At 33.8% G+C, this 20,129-nt stretch overlaps 1 protein-coding gene across 1 annotated transcript in view; it reads left to right on the top strand.

Moving 5' to 3' along the window:
- LOC118199069 (uncharacterized) overlaps positions 1-7,790 on the top strand; it is a 444,531-nt gene extending 436,741 nt beyond the window's left edge. The window contains exon 5 of the mRNA XM_085807076.1: positions 4,033-7,790. Within this exon, the coding sequence (XP_085663202.1) occupies positions 4,033-4,115 (83 nt within the window). The 3' untranslated portion in view covers positions 4,116-7,790. The remainder of the gene's footprint in view (positions 1-4,032) is intronic.
- The last annotated feature ends 12,339 nt before the right edge of the window (positions 7,791-20,129 follow it).

Here is a 20,129-nt window from a genome sequence, read left to right as displayed (position 1 = left end):
CTGTAATTAGATCTGCTATGCTAGATCATAATATTGCATTATTTTTCACATTACCTAGAATAATTGTCTGCGGTATAGCGAAACATTTATAAAATAAAGCAAAGCAACTTAATCTTACAACTCAACATCTTCACCTAAGAAAGAAGAGAAACACGCCAAAGTAAAACATCAAATTAGGCAACCTCTTATTTGACATACATTTAAGTTAAAACTCTATTGATTTTGAGAAAAGTTCAGGAGCAAAGAAAATTCTGAAAAAGAAGAGCCATGGCCGTATTTAAACCATATGGCAAAAGAGTAAGAGGAATGATAAGGTAACGCCATCTATGTACGGAGAGAGTAAAGAAACCTAAAAGTGAATTTAATAGGATTTTAAAAGCGTTAGGAAGAACTAGATTGGAATTAAAGTATTTAACTAAACAAGGTAAATCTTTGTAAATGTAAAAAGCCTCAAGGAAATATAATTTGACAAAGAGAAAAACTTCTTGGATAATTTTTGCAGACTCTAGTCAAAATTGTGATTAAATTTCCATGTATGATTAGCTACCGAAGATTTGTTTATTTTTTCTTTTCAGGCATAAGACTCGTGCTACTACTACTCGAAACTTTAATGATGTTTTAGTTTGACCGATATATCTGAAACCACACCGGCAAGATATGCTATAAATATATATTAAAGTCAGAAATATAATTTTTAAGAATCAAACAATGGATTTCATCTCTAGGTGAGAAAAATGACTTAAAAATTGAAATTCTGTAGAAACCGTACAATTTCATAACTGATAGAGGGATAAAATGGAAGAACGACAAGGTTGCTAATGTTGTTTCTGGTAGAGAAATGGCAAAATGGCTACATTCTTGTTCGTTTTTCTCTTCTGCATTGTGTATATATAGGCTATGGCTTCTCCCTACTTTTGCGGAATACTTTTGCTTCTGATGATGAGGCGCCTATACCCTCAAAATCACTACAGTCTTAATTAAACTCTACGCCAAATGTAAGCTTGTTTTCTTGCCTAATTTTATCTTTATATAATTAAGGATTTTTCCATTTTCTGTCCGCATCTATACTTTTTGGAAATAGTGCTCACTTTGATAATAAGAACCCTATATATATATATATATATATATATATATATATTTGCATTGTCACTGTACCTTATAATACAACATTATAAATCAAACTGTATAGCTCTATCTAACATAAATTTTTATAACACTAATAATTTTTATTAAATTTTTCAAAGATAGAACGATACATAAAATTGTAGAACTTTGAAAGCAAATTAAAATATTGTAATACTATAATTAAATATCAATCCTCACTTTTCTGTAAAAATTTGTCTTTTATTATCATTTATGTAATGTATATGTCTACCGAAAGCAAATTTACTCATGTTTCCATTCTGAGCAATTATCGAATTCTTTCACACTGGCTTTCGTGGTAAACACATTCAGCTAGCAGATTGGTAAATCTATGATTCGAATTTCGGGGAGACCATGGTTGATTCTTCACTTTGCTTACTTCAAAAAGCAGAATCGTCTTTATAGTGACACACCAAATAAGAATGAGGTGAACGATAATTCATCGTCACCTGGTTTTAGTCAAGTGATCTCGGGTCTATCTCAAGTCGGGTTTAATTGAAAAGAAATATAAGGAATTATCCTACCCCCCTCCTCGCGCGTGTGCGTTCTCGGATTTTTAGTTTTTAAGCACGTCTGTCTAGCAAATTGAAAGATACGTAAGACGAATGATAATAAGCAAATCCTGATGAGTGCATAGTTTCTTTTTTACACATATTGCTCTAAAATTTCTAAGACATGATAGCCCTAAAGTTTCTATAACATAATCTGTATGCCTATCGAAAAACAAAATTATGCTACTGAAGGAGAGGACTCATCAAGATTAACTTTAATAGTTGAAGACTGGGAATAGAAGAACGTAGTTAACCTAAATTGTCCAGATTAAGATTACCACCCATCTTGATTTCAGTATAAGTTCGAACGTCTGCCATTGATTTAAAAAATTTACTAGAATTAATCCGAAAGTGTTCTCCTAATCGCGCGTTATCGTACCATTTAGATGTGTACTCATCGAAAATTTCCATCAACCTTGAGAAGATACTCCTTAGAAATGTACTATGACGATGAGATAGAAGAGTTCGAAACCAAGGAATGAAGCTACTATTTTGTGAAGTTTAATATGTGAATAATTATACTATCATGCTAAGAAAGTATTTTTTCCTTTATGGAATATTGTTGTTGTTGCTCATGCTCACTTGTCTGACGTAGTCAGTCCAAGCTCACGAAATTCCTCGTGGCAAGGAGCGTTAGATTGCGCCTCCCGTTGGCAACAGCCATCATCCGGCAACGGTTGGCAACAGCCATCCCGTTGGCAGCACCTTTCAGCTTACAGTGCGATTTAGCTCAGTTCCGCCCCCAATTTTGATGGAGAGCACCCCGTTGGGGGACGTATCTAGGGGGCTCCCACCTCTCTCCCCTTCCAACAAACCACACGAGAGGATTTTTCGGCTCGCTGCATATAAGAGTGCCGCCATGTCGCACCGACACTATACATTTACAAATATCCATGCCTTCTCTGGAATTCGAACCCGGGCCCTTCGTCACGTTTTATGCAATACATTTTTATATAAATTAAGTTATTGTTACCATTCCACAGAAGTTTAACTTGGAGGATATAGGAAAAACAGACAAAATCATTACTGAACATTGCCTGCTTGATGAGTTCTCATTGGATATTCTTCAACCATGAATGTATAAAGGAAATTATCAGGACTGCCCGATTAAATATTTTAATTAGAAAATACTAATTTACAGTTTCCAAGACCTGGTTATTTTAGCAAAAATCGAAATTAGTCTTGGCCTAAAAATACGGAACATCGGCCATGAACGAAATAGGTTGTGAACTTCCTACTTGAATTTCTTAGTCAAAAGTTTGAAAAATTTGAACATAATAACTGCGTTTTGATCTTAACAGCCAACAGCTGGTTCTAAACACCAAACACATGCTTTTATTTGCAGAACAGAGCACAGAGGTTGCCTTGGACGCTTTCCCAGTGTTCTTGCGTTCCACGTTTTTCAACATTTAGTACTGCAGATGAGAAACGTGTTGCATTTGTCATAAAATCAAAAAATGAAAATTTACTATTCTTGAAGACTTAAAATTTTGTGAATTTTACTTGCTTTCTAGGCAGTTGTCATCATAGTCCTTTATCATTTTCCATTAAAAAGTAATTCCATTCCTTATATCAATAAAGAACTTTCATGAACCCAAGTACTTTGCATAAGTAAAACTAGATTTAGCCAAAATATTTGTTTTACCTTTTCCACGAGTAATTTTTATCTTTTTTAGTTAATATCAAAACATTTTCCCATAAAATTCTTAGAACTACGTTTTTTGTACAGAACGGTAAATGTCTTAAAACTAAGTTTTTTTACAGAACGGTAAATGTTAAAATAATACTTAATGCAATAACAACAGAATTCAACTGTGCGATTAATGCAGATATAAATTGTCATCAGTTAGGTAATAATAAAAGGATATTTGTAAGCTCTCTTTAAGCGATCTACATTGATCAACAGATCTAATGTGGTTCTTTAGCAGGATAATACTAAATCACGAACTGAAAACATGACTGTACAAATGTTCGGTTCCACTGAACAGTTCAATTGTTACCCATTCTTACTTGTCGACAAAACCTTTCACAGTAAATAATAGTTTGAAAATTGTAATGTATGATAATTTTATGATAGAATAATGATAGAGCAAAAGATTGTTTCAAGAAGTCCATTGAAACGTTTGATTAAAAAATAGTCAGATGCAATAGGTAAATGACGGATATATATTATTAACCAGTTGCAGGCTTCACTTTTTTACTTTTTATATTGTCTATCTCAGTCAGGCATTACTTTCCAATTAACTTGATATGTTCTTGTAACATATTTTAATATTATGCTGAATGTTTTTAAATATTTCATAATAGTAAGTAACAATTGTGTTTTCTGATTTTATAGGCACAGCTCAGACACTGAGAACGCATCTTTTCACAGCATGGATAAAAATTTTGTTAACTCTCTACATGCTTCATAAGCTTTAGGATAATTACAAATTTGCCACCTACGATTTTAATTTCATGATTGATGTGAATAACCCTGGAATTCTTCTTGCAACTTGAGGAATATCAAGATCAAGAGAATAAATGTCAACGAGAGCTGAAGATTAAGACATTTCTGAACTCAAATTTGCATTCATGATTAAATAGTTAATAACAGCTTAGCTTAGAATAAATATTAATCTTAGATGTTTTGCCATGGTATGTGATCAAATTTTTCAGGCAGTTAAGGAATTACTGTTAAAAACAAAAATGCTAGATCACTATGGTAAAATCTATATTTTCAGTTCCCAGACGGTTCTTAAAATGATTCTTCAATAAAATGTTTTGCAGGTGCACGAAACTAATGAGATTTTGTACCCATCAAAAATAAAACAAATATTTGACATTTTTATTTACTTCAAATAAGTCCAAAACTTGTAGTTAGTGAAAAGAATTGTGGTATGATCACTCAAAACAAAAAGACATATGTTACAATCAATACGTTTTTCTTAATATATTGGCTCTCAAGACAAGAGTACATATATGAGACAGAATAAATGTGCTGAAAAATTACTGCACCTTTTCCATAATCTTGAAAAACTTATACTTGATACTATAAATGGTTTTCATTTCGTTTTGAACAGCTGGAAATAAGAATACGGACTTTTGCTCACGTAAACTATTACAGTTTTATGAAAGCAATACATGTAAAACCTATTTACAGATATTTATGTTTGATCGCGAAACTACCATGGACAGCCATTACTTAACAAAAAAGGTATGTTTTATCTCAAACAGCTAATAATTCGAAAGTAAGTAAGCGCTTGTATGGACCAGATTACAATTTATAAGCATTTTTGTGCTTTCTTATTCGAAATTATTAGCTGAATTTTGCGCGTTTGTTGAAACAAATCATCTAAGCGTGCAACGTTCGTGAATCTTTTTTCTTGGAGTTTTATTTTAAAGTGCATTTAATACATGTATACCCCGCTTTACATTCATATCTAAAAGAGTAACTGGAGCAGTTTCACTAGTGATTCTTGTTATAAGCTGTGCTGAAACCAAAACATTTAGTAAATAAATAAATGCAGTATGTAATATCATGTGATCTAATTAAACTGTTGGGAAAATTGATATCTACAGCCTCAATGCAGGTTTCCATTTAAATCATCCCATTAGACGTTCTTTACATTAAGCTTCACTTTGCAGCGAAAATGTTTCTTAGTTGTTACTGAATAAACATTATTGCTTTTTATATTTTAGACTAGCAGCTTTATAATAATTTGACCTAACACCTCAAAGAAACCCGCTAAACTCGACAACAATTTCTGAAAAAACAGGAATATTTTTAGCTTAAAGACTTCATCATATGTAATCAAATTGTTTCAAGTTTTATTATTCAAGAAAAAGGTAACAAAATTCTGGCTGGTACATTTCTAATCAAATAACTTGAATAAATGGTTATAATCGTTAAATGTAACTATAAACATATGTTCCTGTAACTGAGACTAGATCCCTTGCACTGGAACCAAAGTGATTGCTGAGAGCATGAATGCTTCTCATGTGATCAAATACTCATCAATAAATTCTCAGACACTTTTATGTATGCTTGTCAGAAACGTCTATGTACGACCAGTCAAAATAATTTCTTTGCATAAATATGCAAAGAAAACAAATAAAAAAGGGCTTTTATGAAAACCAATGCAATTTGTAGTTAATTGCTTTTTATTAGTTTATGTATTTATTTTTTATGATTTAAATAAAGCTAGCAGAATTGTTTAATCAAAATAAAAGAATAGAATCAGAATTATAAAATGAACTGGATATTCAGCTAATAACGGACCTCTTAATATAGAAGTAAAAAGTAAGAAGATGTTAATTTTAGTAAACGAGATAATATTATTCAGTATTCTTTTTTTTTTTTTTTTGGTCCTTTTGGGCCCTTATCCTGTCGGGCGATTGTTACTTGTATGCAGTTGCTTAGACTCATTATATAGCAACAAGAGCTCTACAACTTTAACAGTGCGCTTGGGCTTGTTCTGTTTTTTTTTTTTTTTTTTTTTTTTTTTTTATTAAAATTGTTTCTTATCCTAACTTCTGAGGCACTTTCCTTCAAATTTCACTTAAATGTAATTTGCTCATCATTGCTCATTTGTAGATTGAATGAACTCTAATTCAGAAGTCAAACAAAAATTAGCGTTATATTTACAAAAAACTCTAATTGCTCTGAAAGACTACTTCACACTGTGAACCATTATGTCACTGTCACAATGTTTCACAAACAATCTTCCTTCTTGAGTTATATTCCGGGTTTTCTTCAAACATGTTTGTGTCCTTTGATGCCAAGTGATGCAGAATTCGCTTTCATCTGAAAATATTACTCCTTTCCTGAATTCACTGACGTAGTAATATATTTTTGAAAATGTTAAGCGCTTTATTCAATTTCATCTAGAAGTGTATTGTTTACGGATACAAAATGTTTTCAGTAGCTTTCGAAAGGAACTGGCAAAATGTGTTTATAAACTTCCTTTCAATATTTTTGTCAGCTGTGATCCAGTTAGCCTAGGATTTAATTTAATGACTAATTGTATTGCAAATTTTCATTCCTGATAATTTCGGTCGGCATCCTGTCCGTGGTTTTGGCATCAAACTCCTATTAATTTCAGTTTTTTAATCCTTCCTTGAATTGAAACATTTTTTTTTTCTGTTAACTACTCGACAAAGTTTTGGTAAAGGATGCCCCATTTTCACAGGTCTGTAATGACTTTTCTTCCCGTTCAAATGAATTCCTTTTCATTTAAACTTGCATTATAAGTATTTTAACTTCGAAGTTCATATATTATTACTATTATTATTATTGTTATAATTATTATTATTATTATTATTATTGTGTTGTTGATGATGATGATGTTATTGTTATTATTATTATTATTATTATGGCATGGCTGAACTAGTGCCTGTGAATTTTATGCTTGCATTTTACGTACAAGACCACAAAAAATAATTGCATGATAATAAGTGAGGCAAACATATAACGTTTATTTATAAAAGTATTAATGCCAAAGATAAACAATCAATGTTATTCATAATACGACTTAACTATCTGTAATTGACACGTCTAAGTATGTTATACATATTAAACGTTTATAACATTATTTTTTAATTCGTAACATTCATTGCAGCCGTCAATTATTAGCATCAACTACAAGGAAATATTCATGCTTTAAGAAATTTTGAATTCTACCTCTTCAAATAACTTTAAATTAGTAGTATTAACTATATAAAAATTAATTGTTTTAATAATATATGTCATACTTATAACTATAAAATAATATATTTTATTTCTTAAAGTCATTTCTAAAGTCGAAGTCAATTTTTAGAATACAAATCGGATGGATCCACATTACAGGAACATTTTCTTAATTTAGACTAACATTATAGCGGGGTATGCATCAAATGTGTTGATTTATTTGAGTCTGCTATGACTATTTTGAATTTTGTGTCAAATAACTTAGTTTTGTGTTAAATAACTTAATTTTGTGCTAAATAAATTTAACGCACTTCTTTCTTGTAATAAATAACAATTGTCATTGTTTATATTTTTCAATTACTTAATGAAAACTTAATGAAAAATTATAATGGCAAAAATACTTCAATAAAATGTAACAAGCTCTTGTATATCTTATTCTTTTATTTCTATGCCTTTCTCAACTTTTTATTTAAAATACTGCAGATGGTAAGCGAAATAAACACCGTTTTAAAGCTCTTTCAATAAAAGCATACTTATTAAAGTTGACATGTTAATCATTATCTGCAAGGTAATGAAATTAACTCCATTTTGGTGCTCACTTTAACTCTTATTTTCATTTCTTTACATTGCATAATTGTTGTCTACAATTCAGCTAAAAACATCTACATATTTATTTTGTTTTTGTCATTTTAATTAACTTAAAAATATTAACATTTTAAAAATTAATTGCATACATGACATATAGGCTCATTGAGTATATTGTCTTCAGATTAGTTAGCTACATGATATACGTATTACTAAGTCTTTCTAAGACTTATTAGTATTTAATAACAGCTTGTTTTCCCTTCAAACAGACTATTAATAGCTGTTTTCTTGTATTTATAATTTGCACAGCAGTCTCATTTCAAACATTATCGAAACCCTGATATCATTCTCATAGTGTTTTATAATGAGTTTAAAAGGTGTTTCTCCCACCTTCCTAGCGTGCCTTCGTGGTGTAGTGGTTCTGCACTCATAGCCGGTATTCCAGAGGTCCGTGGATAGATTCCCGGCGAAGGCGTTTGCTATTTTTCATCTTTCCTGCTTCCAAAAAAATACCTAATGTCTCTACACTGGCGCCCGAACTAAAAGGGTGGTGGATGAGGATTTCTCCCCATCCAGCATTTGGCGACTGGGCCCCCTGAAAACCCCAAGTCGCCCTTTAAAAGGGGGAGTATATAAGGCATTTCTCCCATCTTCCTAGCGTGCCTTCGTGGTGTAGTGGTTCTGCACGCTGGGCCGGTATTCCAGAGGTCCGTGGTTCGATTCCCGGCGAAGGCGTTTGCTATTTTTCATCTTTCCTGTTTCCCCCCCCCCAAAAAAAATGCCTAATGTCTCTACAAGTTATCATTTCTTTAACGAAAGCATACCTCTAATTCTTCACTTGCATCAGGAGCTTTGTACTTTACTTCATAACTGCTAGCTCTAAAAATATTTTAACACAACTTGTCCAAAATTTAAGAACAATTTATTTCATCTGAGTAGCATTAAAGAAGCAAAGCCATAAAAATTAACAGAATTTTACATTAACATGATGCGTCGATGAAGCACTTTACACTGTTAATTGAAGGAAACATAGCAGTGGACTGTAACACGCTTTTACTCGTATATTTACACAGTTGAAGCTATTATTCACGAACACGAAATTGTGTCTGAAGATTGTTATATATGGCTATGACTAGCATAGATTTTACACAGGGCATTGAACTACCAATACGCTACTGCTCGCGGCTATCCCTTGATCTCTTTCCCTTCAGGAAGCTTCTTCACAGTAATATATGGAAGCACCTGATATTGAGCCTTGCACACTTACAAGCATTTAACCAACTTTTAATATGTCTATTACGAAACTAGACTTTTTTTCCATCTCTATTCGTGTTTAATAACAGTCAATTTTATGACTTCATCTTCATATTTCGTTTTCACAGCTTCAGTGTTTTTAATCTCACCATATCCATAGCACTGTAAATTTGTTGCCATATCTATCAATTCTGTGCATATCCAACGACTCTTCCTGAAACTATTAATGACTTTTGCATCTATTTTGGTCCTCTTTGGATTAATCCTTTTCAGACACCAGCATCATGCGTCAATTAAGTACTTTTCGTTATCTAATAAAGAAACAAAAAACTGTTGACTGCAATACATTTTTATTCAATATAACTTAATTTTTATGAACACGACCGTAATCGACCGCAAGCTACTATACATGGCTATCACGAGGACAAATATTGCACATAGTCATAAACTGCTACTTTAACATCTATTTCTGCAGAAGACATGGAAAAACCTATACTGATCCAGACTTCTTTTCTTTTGATCTAGTATTACAACAGTATTCTGATAATGTTGGACTAAGCTCCAAAACAACAATCATCGATATTATTTCGCTTATTTGCGCCAATTATTAATTATTAAGTTATTATAAAACTAAATGTTATTCAGCAAATAATCTTACACAACTTGACTTCCATTTCAGCTCAATAGTTGGCCTTTCTAAACGTTGATCACTGATAAACGTTTACATTAATCGCTGATAAACAGAAGTAACGGTTGCCAGTGAAAACTATCTGAGTAATACATAATTTAGCTTTGAAAGAGTACCCAATAATTTGCACACTGGTAAAGGCTTATCAGGTTCAGTGTTCCTCCTTACTTGCTTGGGGAACATTAAATGACCTGACTCGGAACAGGGAGCTTACTAAAGCTATGTTCAATAAATGTGGGAAGTAGACAAGATACACAGGAAGGGTATACGAAACCCTTTATTTTTCTCTCTTTACAATGATTTCCGGACTTCGGAATACAGAGACCTACCACTTGTGGTCTGAACGTAAGAATATAAAAATATTAACTAAATTCTAACTAAACTAACTTTGGATTAATAAACAAGTGTCTACTTGAAGATTGGCCGTATATTAACAGAAAGGCCGTATGTAGTACAGAGACCTGTTAACACTACGATACGTTTAAAATCATCAAGAGGATTAAACCTCTGGCCTTGAAGGCAACCAGCAACCGAGTAAAACTGCTATGGCAAGCGGCCTGCTCCTAATCACTCCTTCCTCTCTCTTGCTTGGCAAAAAGCCACAACTTAAGTACTTGGCGTTCACAAGACAAATTTGCATAAATAAGTTAAAGCTTTTAATTCTGGCCGGAAGTAGAAAATAAGAAGTGATAGTAAAGATTTAAAATAAAATAAACGTTAGTAAAACTTAAAATCTTTACATACTTCCCGCCAGAGTTAATTAGTTTGAAACTGAGGTCTAAAACGACCTTGTTGAAAACTTTTAGCTCTATAATCTAACGCGAGGCCAATCTTTTACAAACAGTTCTCACTAGAAACTAGAAATTTAAAAAAAAATCGTTTTTTACATTATCAATTCCATGGACAATTACTTTTCATCTGTACTGCATCTAAACAGGAGTTGTTAGTTGAAATCTGGTTCCTTCCAGAGATCTGGAGGGAAAACTAGTTTAATGAAATGTTACACAATTAAATGGCAAGTAACATGAATATTTATATTTCTCTTAACATTCTTATTTCATTCATGACTTTATTTAATTATCTCTCCCCGTGCTCTCTGGCATGTGTTGTAAAAGAAAACACCAAACACGAATGTGTTTATGTACAAGTGTTCAACACTACCGCCTGCAATCAAAACACTAACGTGTTAAAATTCAACATAACAAGACCTCATAACACACCTTATATTCATCTCTAAACCCTGAGGTACTATTCTGAAAGTGGCTAACTCTGAAGTGTAGCGTCAGAGAGCCTAACTACATTCATTCAACCTTTAACACATATTCACAATAGTTTTCTCTTTTTACAGTCACACGAATAAGTTAAAATTTTTTTGCATTACTTTCACTTTTAACATATCACAGTATTTCTTAACGCTTAAATAACAGTTAACATTGTATATAAGAACATATTAACATGCCGTTAATTTTACGCATTTTAAAACATACATTAGTAGTACATTGTTAACTTCTATTCTTTTCCAAGCAAGTGCCAATTCTTCTACATTGAAATACTACATTTCAAAAGTCTTTCAGACTAAAACTTCTTTCTTGCCAGAATCTTTTAAATAAAATTTTATACAATAACTTTTACAATATTCAAGTATTTACACATTCCTATTATATATTAATTTTAGTTCTACTCGCGAGTAATTGAAAAACATAATATCAAAATAGGTAACAACTCATTTCTCGCCTTTTTGGCGATAAAGGTAGACCTCACATGAGGTAAAACGTCTTGAAATCTGCCACTTGCAGTAAGAATGAAAGATTAACTTAAGGTTGCAAAGTAACATAAAGTCATTATCTTTGTGATATTCGGACATTCTTTTTTCTGCCCAGTCCTGGAAGGTAGCAAAGACTAGCGTTTGGTTTATCCTCCATCTTGTGCGGGTTCGCCCTTCAGTTCCTTCCTCTAAGAGCTTTCTTTTCCTTCCAGTTCGGTCACCCTTGAAGACCTTCTTTTTAGCCTCTGCCTGTGGTCTTGGCCGTTTGATGGCAGCTGGTCTTGGCGGAACCGGGACATTTCTCTCTCGTTCCTGCTTGGATCTCGTTGCTGGCTGTTCCATGGAGGTAGGAAAGGGAGGAGGGGCCATTCCGCGCTAGAAGTGAAGCACTGCTTTGAAGCTTGGGTCACCAGACGGGGTGTTCTTTGTTTACATTCAGAAGCTCGCTTGACAAGTTTCTGATAGTATTTCGACACACGACAGTTCCATAGAAATCGAAAAAGGGACACTCTCGCATGAAAGAAACATTCATAGTGTGATGGATAATAGCAATTTGTACAGTTTACTGACATTTACGCAAAAATCACATCCTGGTTATTTTTCGATAACTAACAACAGCGATTTTGATTATGAATTTGTTTTATAAAATTCTAAGCTGTTGCACTACAAAAATATAGATTTTAAGAAAATTGCTAAAAGAGATCTGCCAAAATTTATTTTCTAGAAGATTTGAAAAGTTTGAAACTTGATGGCTAAATGTAAATATAAAATTATCTATGTTAAAATATTTGTAATTAGGCACATAGGTCAGATTAAGTTTTTATTAAATAGAGTACGCATGCAAGGGCTATCTGCCTAAAGAGAGAGATGCCATCGTGGAGGAATTTTGAAGAAAAACTGACCTTTGAGTGGGTATTAAAAATAATACTTATAATTTTCATTCAAATTATATTCATATATATTTTTATGTAAAACTTTCGGGTGTATGCTTAATTAGTGTAAATTACTTGACACGAAAAATATAGTGAATGCACAGAAATTAAAGTTTTGCACATGCCGGAAATGATAAATAGGAAATATGTATGGGTATTTATGCATGTGCTTGCAAAAAGCATGTACCTGCCTTTGACAAAATACTTAAATATTCATTAAATTATTTATAAATGTATTTGAAATGAAGAATTTATTCACCTATAAACAACTGTGAAAGTACTGTGAAGAAATCTAATGATTAAATGTATCTAATTTATAATGATTATAAATGTTATCTAAATATATAATAACCTTAATATTGAATTGTAAACATAAATTGAAATCCTGTTGACAAATACGTTATAAAACTATTTAAGCAAGAATTGTTCGTATTGGAAAGCAATCTGTTAAAAGGTATTGTAAAGCAAATGCTACGAGATGCGCACTTAAGAACGTAATAAAGAGTTTTGGAATATGTATTGTTGAAATGAAGGGTAAAAAAAAATCTGATAAGTATAATTAAAAGAATTATTCCCTTTACATTTTATAATAACTCAGTTACAAGTTTTAAATAATACTTAAAAAAAAAACTTATTTTATTCCCTTTCAGAAATGTTCATAGAAAGTCAAATACTATTTAATACCTATTTATTTATTAGGAATTAGCGAAATACTTATTTAAAGTATTTCGCTAATTCCTAATAATTCTCTAATTTAAAATGAACCGAATAGAGCATTAATTATAAATTGACTTACATTTTTCGATTTAAAAGAAGCCAAAAAATCATGTCATATTTAAGGAAGTATTTTAGAAAGAAGCTCTATAAATAGAAAAGAAATAATGCATAATTTTAATATTAATAATACAATAAACTTTGATCTTAATTTTTGTACCTTAACCGAATAAAATCGAATTACCTTAATTTTTTTTCTAATGTAATTAACGAAAACTTGTGAAAATATTTCATTCAAATTAAACCATTCTGAGAAAACTGTCCTGTGAAAAGTATAGCATTTAATTCCGTTCAGAATGAAATGTTGTTTAAAAATATGTTGTTTTCACATACTTAGGACTCTGAAGTGTTGTAGAAAAAGAAAATATATACATTTATATGTATATTTGCGACGTAATTACAAAATATTTTCACCCGAACGCGTCAAATCCCATAGAACTCAATGGTAAATGACCCAATGTTTTGGTCACCACGTAGGGATCGCCGGTGCTTCAGAGCAGGGTACTGAGAAACTTGTTTAGGGCGACTAAATCTTACTTTCTACATCCATGGGCTGTTCAAATTTTCCTTGTTTCTTTGCCTCCGCAGCTGGTGTTCCTTCCGCAATTCGTCGACATTTGCTGCGTAGACTCCTGTCCGATGGGTAGATCTTCCGTTTGGGAGCCGGGTTATAGTTGCCGTTATTTCTGCTGGCTCTCTTTGCATTCGTCGTACTTCTCCCTTCTTCATTCTGGGGGTGGTCGTGCGCTCTCTTTTCTGGACGGTGGAACGGCTTCTTTTTTCTTGCTACCTTCAATTTTCCAAAGGGGAAACTTTCTTTTCAATTGCTCCTGCCACCTAATGGCTTGCCCTTGTGATTGTCGTTGTTCCACCTCTGGAGCTTGTGCCTGCAGTGCCTGCCGTGCCGGATCCTGCAAAAGATCTTTAAATATTTGCATTTTATTACGGTCATAGAATGGTTTTATCTGGTCAATGTTTGCGGAGCATGTTTCACCATTCCTGGCTTTCAACACCACTACAGCCTGAGTTATTTTTTCTATGACATATGGTCCTTCAAATCGTGGAAAAAATTAGGCGGTTTTATCTTCTGGTGCTGAAGAAAGTGAATGCTTAATTTTTAATACTTCATCTCCTACTTTATAAGTTACTCCCCGTCGTTTCATATCGTAATAAACTTTTTGTTTTCTCTGTCCTACTTCAGTGTTCTTTTTTGCTTCTTTAATTAATTTTTCTATATCACCCATTTTAAATTCTGGGGCTCTTTGTTGAACATAAAATAATTTATCTAACGGCGTTATAATCTTTCTGCCTAAAAATAACTCAGCAGGAGTTTTGCCCGTTGTATCATGTTTTGCGGTCCTAAGGGCGAAAGCTAATTCATTGACATAGTTATCCCAGCTTTTATGAAAATTTTTAACATAACTACGGATAATTTTCACTATATTTCTATTGACCCGTTCCGCTATATTTGATTGCGGCCGATACGGGACCATTTTTAAATGACGTATGCCCAGTTTTGGCACATGTCTTCAAATATATTACTTACAAATTGAGGACCATTATCCGATATAACTTTTAGGGGCGCCCCGTATTTTAAAATATATTTATTTAAAATAGAATCAGTAATTAATTTCGCGGAGGCTCGTTTTAAGGGAACATGCTCGGTCCACTTACTAAAATGATCAACCATAACAAGGAGATACCGACTTTTATTTAACTGACTTTTTGGGAAAGGGCCCAATAAATCGATGCCAATTATTTCATTTGGAAATTCGGATTTAATGCTATTTAGAAACCCGGCCGGAAGTAAATTAATATAATTAACTGCTTGACATGTTGGGCAGGACTGGACATACGCCCTTGTTAACTTTTGCAGTTCAGGAAAATAGACTGCCTCGCGTACGCGTTGGATAGTTTTTCGAATACCAGCATGAGAAGCTAAAGGGCAGTCGTGTAACTCCTGCAGGATATTTAATCTAAGACTAGCTGGGATAACAGGTCGAAATTCGTTGTTGAAATTTGTAGTTTTTGTATAAAATAATAGACCATCTATTAGTTCGTAATGGGCCGCCCTATTTCTTATCGCCACAATATCTTGGTGGCTAAAATTTTCAGGATCCTTTAAATACTCATAAATGGATAAACTCAGGATCCTTACCCAGTTCGGTTATTACAGTTTCTCGGGAATTTATTGTACATGCTGTGAGCATTGCCACCTTTACAGTATTACCTTCTTCATCTATTTTTATTCTGGATAGGGCATCTGCTACGATATTTTCCTTTCCGGGGGTGTGCTTGATTACCAGATTACACACTTGTAACTTGAGTGCCCATCTTATTAACCTTGGGGATAAGTTTTTCCCTGAGTTACCGCCGCTAGATCAGAATCTAGTTACCGCCGCATGATCAGAATACACTGTTATTGGCGCCCTTCCAAAATAGACTCGGAACTTTTGCACTGCTAACAGAACTGCAAGTGCCTCTCTCTCGGTCGCGGAATAATTTCTTTGTGTTTGATTTAAAGTTCGACTAAAAAATGCCACGGGCTGCTGATTTTGCGAAAGTACCGCTCCTACCGCATAATCCGAAGCATCCGCTGAAATTTCTAAATTCTCATCCTTTTCAGGAAATTTCAAAACAGGGGCTTGCGTTAATGCTTGCTTTAATTTTTCGAAAGCAATATTGGCTTCGGCCGTCCACGAGAATCTTGCCTTTTTCCTTTTTAATTTTAACAATGGTTCAGCAATAGCTGCAAAATCTTTTATAAAGGACCTATAATATGAACAAAGTCCTAGAAAAGAAGAGAGCTTCTTCGCCGTATTTGGCGTCGGATACCTTTGCACAGCGATTATTTTTGATTCGTCTGTCTCGATTCCTTTCTGAGATATTTTGTAACCTAAGTATTTTAATTCAGGGGCTGCAAATTTGCACTTTTCGACATTAACTTTTAGACCGGCCTCATTTAATAATGAAAACACCTGTCTTAAATCCTGTACATGTTGGTCCAGATTATCACTAGTAATAATGATATCATCTAAATAGATAAATGTGGACTTTCCAAGAACAGGCATTAGCACAATGTCCATACATCGCTGAAATGTTGCCGGTGCCCCTGAAAGGCCAAACGGCATACGCAGGAATGCATAAGTGCCAGACTTGGTTATAAAAGCAGTCTTAGGCACGTCTTCCGGTCTAAGCCCTATTTGAAAATAACCAGTCGTTAAGTCTAAAGTCGTCATGTATTTGGTAGAAGTTATGTTCCTTAGAATTTCTTCAATAATAGGTAACGGATATACCGGATATTTAGTCATGGAGTTTAATTTGCGATAGTCAATCGCAAAACTCAACCTTTTTGGATGTGTTACTGGATAGTCATTGTTTTTCTTACATAAAACAACCGGGCTAGCATAACTACTTGAGATGGGCGTTATGATCTTTTTACGTAACATATCTCTAATGTGCCACTCTATAATTTTTTCTTTATTCCTATCATATCGGTATGGTTTGTGGCGAACTGGCAGTGAATCTCCGGTGTCGATACTATGGTTAGTAACTTGAGTAAATCCTGGAATATCACTAAATAACGAAGCAAATTCACTTACCACTTGTCGGATTTTTTGTTGCTCTTCCTTAGGCAGGTGGTCAAGGTTTAACATTAGTGGTTCTGTTTTCTCTTCTAGAACTGGTTTCATCGTCAGCTTAAGGGACGCTTCGTTAAAATCCAGTGTTGCTTCTGCCTCTGAAAGAAATTCTATCCCTAAGATGATATGTGCTTGCAGATTCTTTACTATAAAAAACATAATCTTTACTTGTTCGTCCTTGATACGAACGTATAGCGGTAATTTACCTATGCACTTGCATCTTTCTCCCTGCGCAGCTAACACTGTCGTATTATAGGAATTATATATGCGGTATTTACGAAAATACTTCCTAAAAAAATCTGCCACACAGGAACACTACGCGCCTGTATCCAGGAGTGCGGTGGCTAGGATGTTATTCACCAACACTTCAATCTTTGGGAGAGTCAAATTTTTCACCATCACTGTATTAACTTGACGGAAGAAGGGTTTTCTTGGCCTTCGGATTAACCGCACCCTCCCGTCAGCAGAAATCCGTTTTAGTTTAAATCTTGTTTTTTTCATTCCATGCTTTCCTTCTTTTTCCACTGGCCTTCAGACTTTTTTTCTGGATTGCTATTGAACTGTCGACGTTCGCCGGTTGTTTTTTGATACTCGGGTTTCCTTGCCCACTGATTCGCTTTGCTTCCGTAGCCGTGTTCTTGACTTTGCTGTGGTCTTGGCGCACCAAATTGGTTTCGTTGCTCATACTGGCGTCTTCTTTCAATGTCCGCCGTTCTTCTACTTTCAAACTGGATTGCTAGCTCAAATAACTTTACCAGTGTAGTCGGATTCCTTAATTCAATAAAGTCTTGTACTTGGGGAAGTAACCTCGGCAAAATCACTTAAATTATCTCAGGATCTGGACGGTTTCCATACAAGAGTTTGAAGACATGAATTGTTCTTAAAATAAAGGTGGAAAGGCTTTCGTTTCGTTGCTGATATATGCTGAAAAGTTCCGTTTCTAATTTTGCACGATCCCTTACGACAGGGAAGGCTTTTACTAAGGCAGTCTTGAAATTATCGTAAGTATAGGTTGGACTTCCCGCTTGACCCAAGAGACTTCTGCCTGTACATTTGAACCAATTAAGCGCTTGGCCCCTCAAAGCGCTGGTAGCTAAGGTGACTTTCTGGAACTCGTGCACGGTATACATCATGAAGTGGTCCTCCAATTTTTCCAAAAAACTGGTTACCGGTGAGTTTCCATTAAATGTTGCTTCTGGTTTCATCGATGCGCGCATAATCTGGACGATGTAACCAAATCCTTCCAGGGCGGCAGCTGGCATTTCTGGATTCTGAGCCGCTTCTGCAGGCAGCACAGGTTCTTCTTGAAACTCGGCCATGTTTATTCTTCTTCGTCGGGCGCCACTATCAGGTTCAGTGTTCCTCCTTACTTGCTTGGGGAACATTAAATGACGTGACTCGGAACAGGGAGCTTAATAAAGCTATGTTCAATAAATGTGGGAAGTAGACAAGATACACAGGAAGGGTATACGAAACCCTTTATTTTTCTCTCTTTACAATGATTTCCGGACTTCGGAATACAGAGACCAACCACTTGTGGTCTGAACGTAAGAATATAAAAATATTAACTAAATTCTAACTAAACTAACTTTTAATTAATAAACAAGTGTCTACTTGAAGATTGGCCGTATATTAACAGAAAGGCCGTATGTAGTACAGAGAACTGTTAACACTACGATACGTTTAAAATTATCAAGAGGATTAAACCTCTAGCCTTGAAGGCAACCAGCAACCGAGTAAAACTGCTATGGCAAGCGACCTGCTCCTAATCACTCCTTCCTCTCTCTTGCTTGGCAAAAAGCCACAACTTAAGTACTTGGCGTTCGCAAGACAAATTTGCATAAATAAGTTAAAGCTTTTAATTCTGGCCGGAAGTAGAAAATAAGAAGTGATAGTAAAGATTTAAAATAAAATAAACGTTAGTAAAACTTAAGATCCTTACAGGCTGACGGAAGAAAAACAGGAAGACATAAGAGAATTAACATAAAACTATAAGCAATTAATTTAAATAAAACCTTATATTAATTATAATCATATCATTAGAGTGAATCCAAAATATAGGTAATCCAGTGTTACTGGAAGAAATTTATGTAATCGGTTTAGTGATGATCAGAACTAAGATTCTTTTAGAAGACCATACTGCTTTACGTATAATTCTTCATAGAAATCTAAAACGATGGTGTTCTTGATCAATATGTCAGATGAATGTTGTGCATTTGGTTGCTGTCTCATCATAATGAGTGATGAAAACCAAATTCATGGAATAGTTCTAGTCATTCACTTTCTTGCAGATCACTATGCGATCACAAAACATTAATCCTGTTGAATTCTTTCAGGAACTACTTAAGTTGTCAGATAGCATATATTTTTTTAAAACGCACCTGTGCAATATAAACTTTATAATAAGAATTAAAGTATACTTCACCTAAGCCGTTCATTCAGATGAGCGACCTCATGCCTAACAATACGAAAGAATGTATTCCTTGGTAAAATAAATTTGTAAGCCTTTTTTGTCTCAAAAATATGAGTTTTAATTTTTTCTCCTCCATGAAATTTGAAAAATGAACATTTCTGTTTCCTCAGAAACCGGGTAAAGGGCGTGTAGTGGGCGAAATAAGAGCATTCAGTCAGTTATCAGTTAAATATTAAAGAAAGTTAATATATATTTATTGATGTCTAAATTCTTATTGTTTTAATTATTGCATCATGTTCTAAACAACAAAACTTAAATTTATCCAAAAACTGGAAATTCCCAATGTTTTTATGTTCCATTAGTAGACATATTTAATATCTGACGTACCTATCAATATAGAGCCAATCTGATGCGTGTCACTTAAATATATAAAAATTGGTAAGACAAAATGAACAATTTGAAATATGTGTAAGAGACTAAAAAGATGAAACCTACATTTTGCTAGGTATATTCTGAATGACATAAAGCTAAAAATATCAAAATGCACTGGCTGTACAACAAATTAGGGTATGAAGACTTTTCAGAATCATCAGAATGCTTTGGCAGTACAGCAAACTAGAGTAGGAAACGTTTGGAATTATGAGAGTTATAATCTTACCTTTTTAATAATTTTTCTTTTCTTTTTAATAATTTCTCTTTTTCTTCTTTCTTTTCG

Source organism: Stegodyphus dumicola, chromosome X1 (assembly GCF_044657685.1).
Source record: "Stegodyphus dumicola isolate Sdum_Otavi_A_Nest chromosome X1, ASM4465768v1".
In the NCBI taxonomy this organism is placed as follows: domain Eukaryota; kingdom Metazoa; phylum Arthropoda; class Arachnida; order Araneae; family Eresidae; genus Stegodyphus; species Stegodyphus dumicola.
This window is presented reverse-complemented; position numbering and strand designations above follow the sequence as displayed.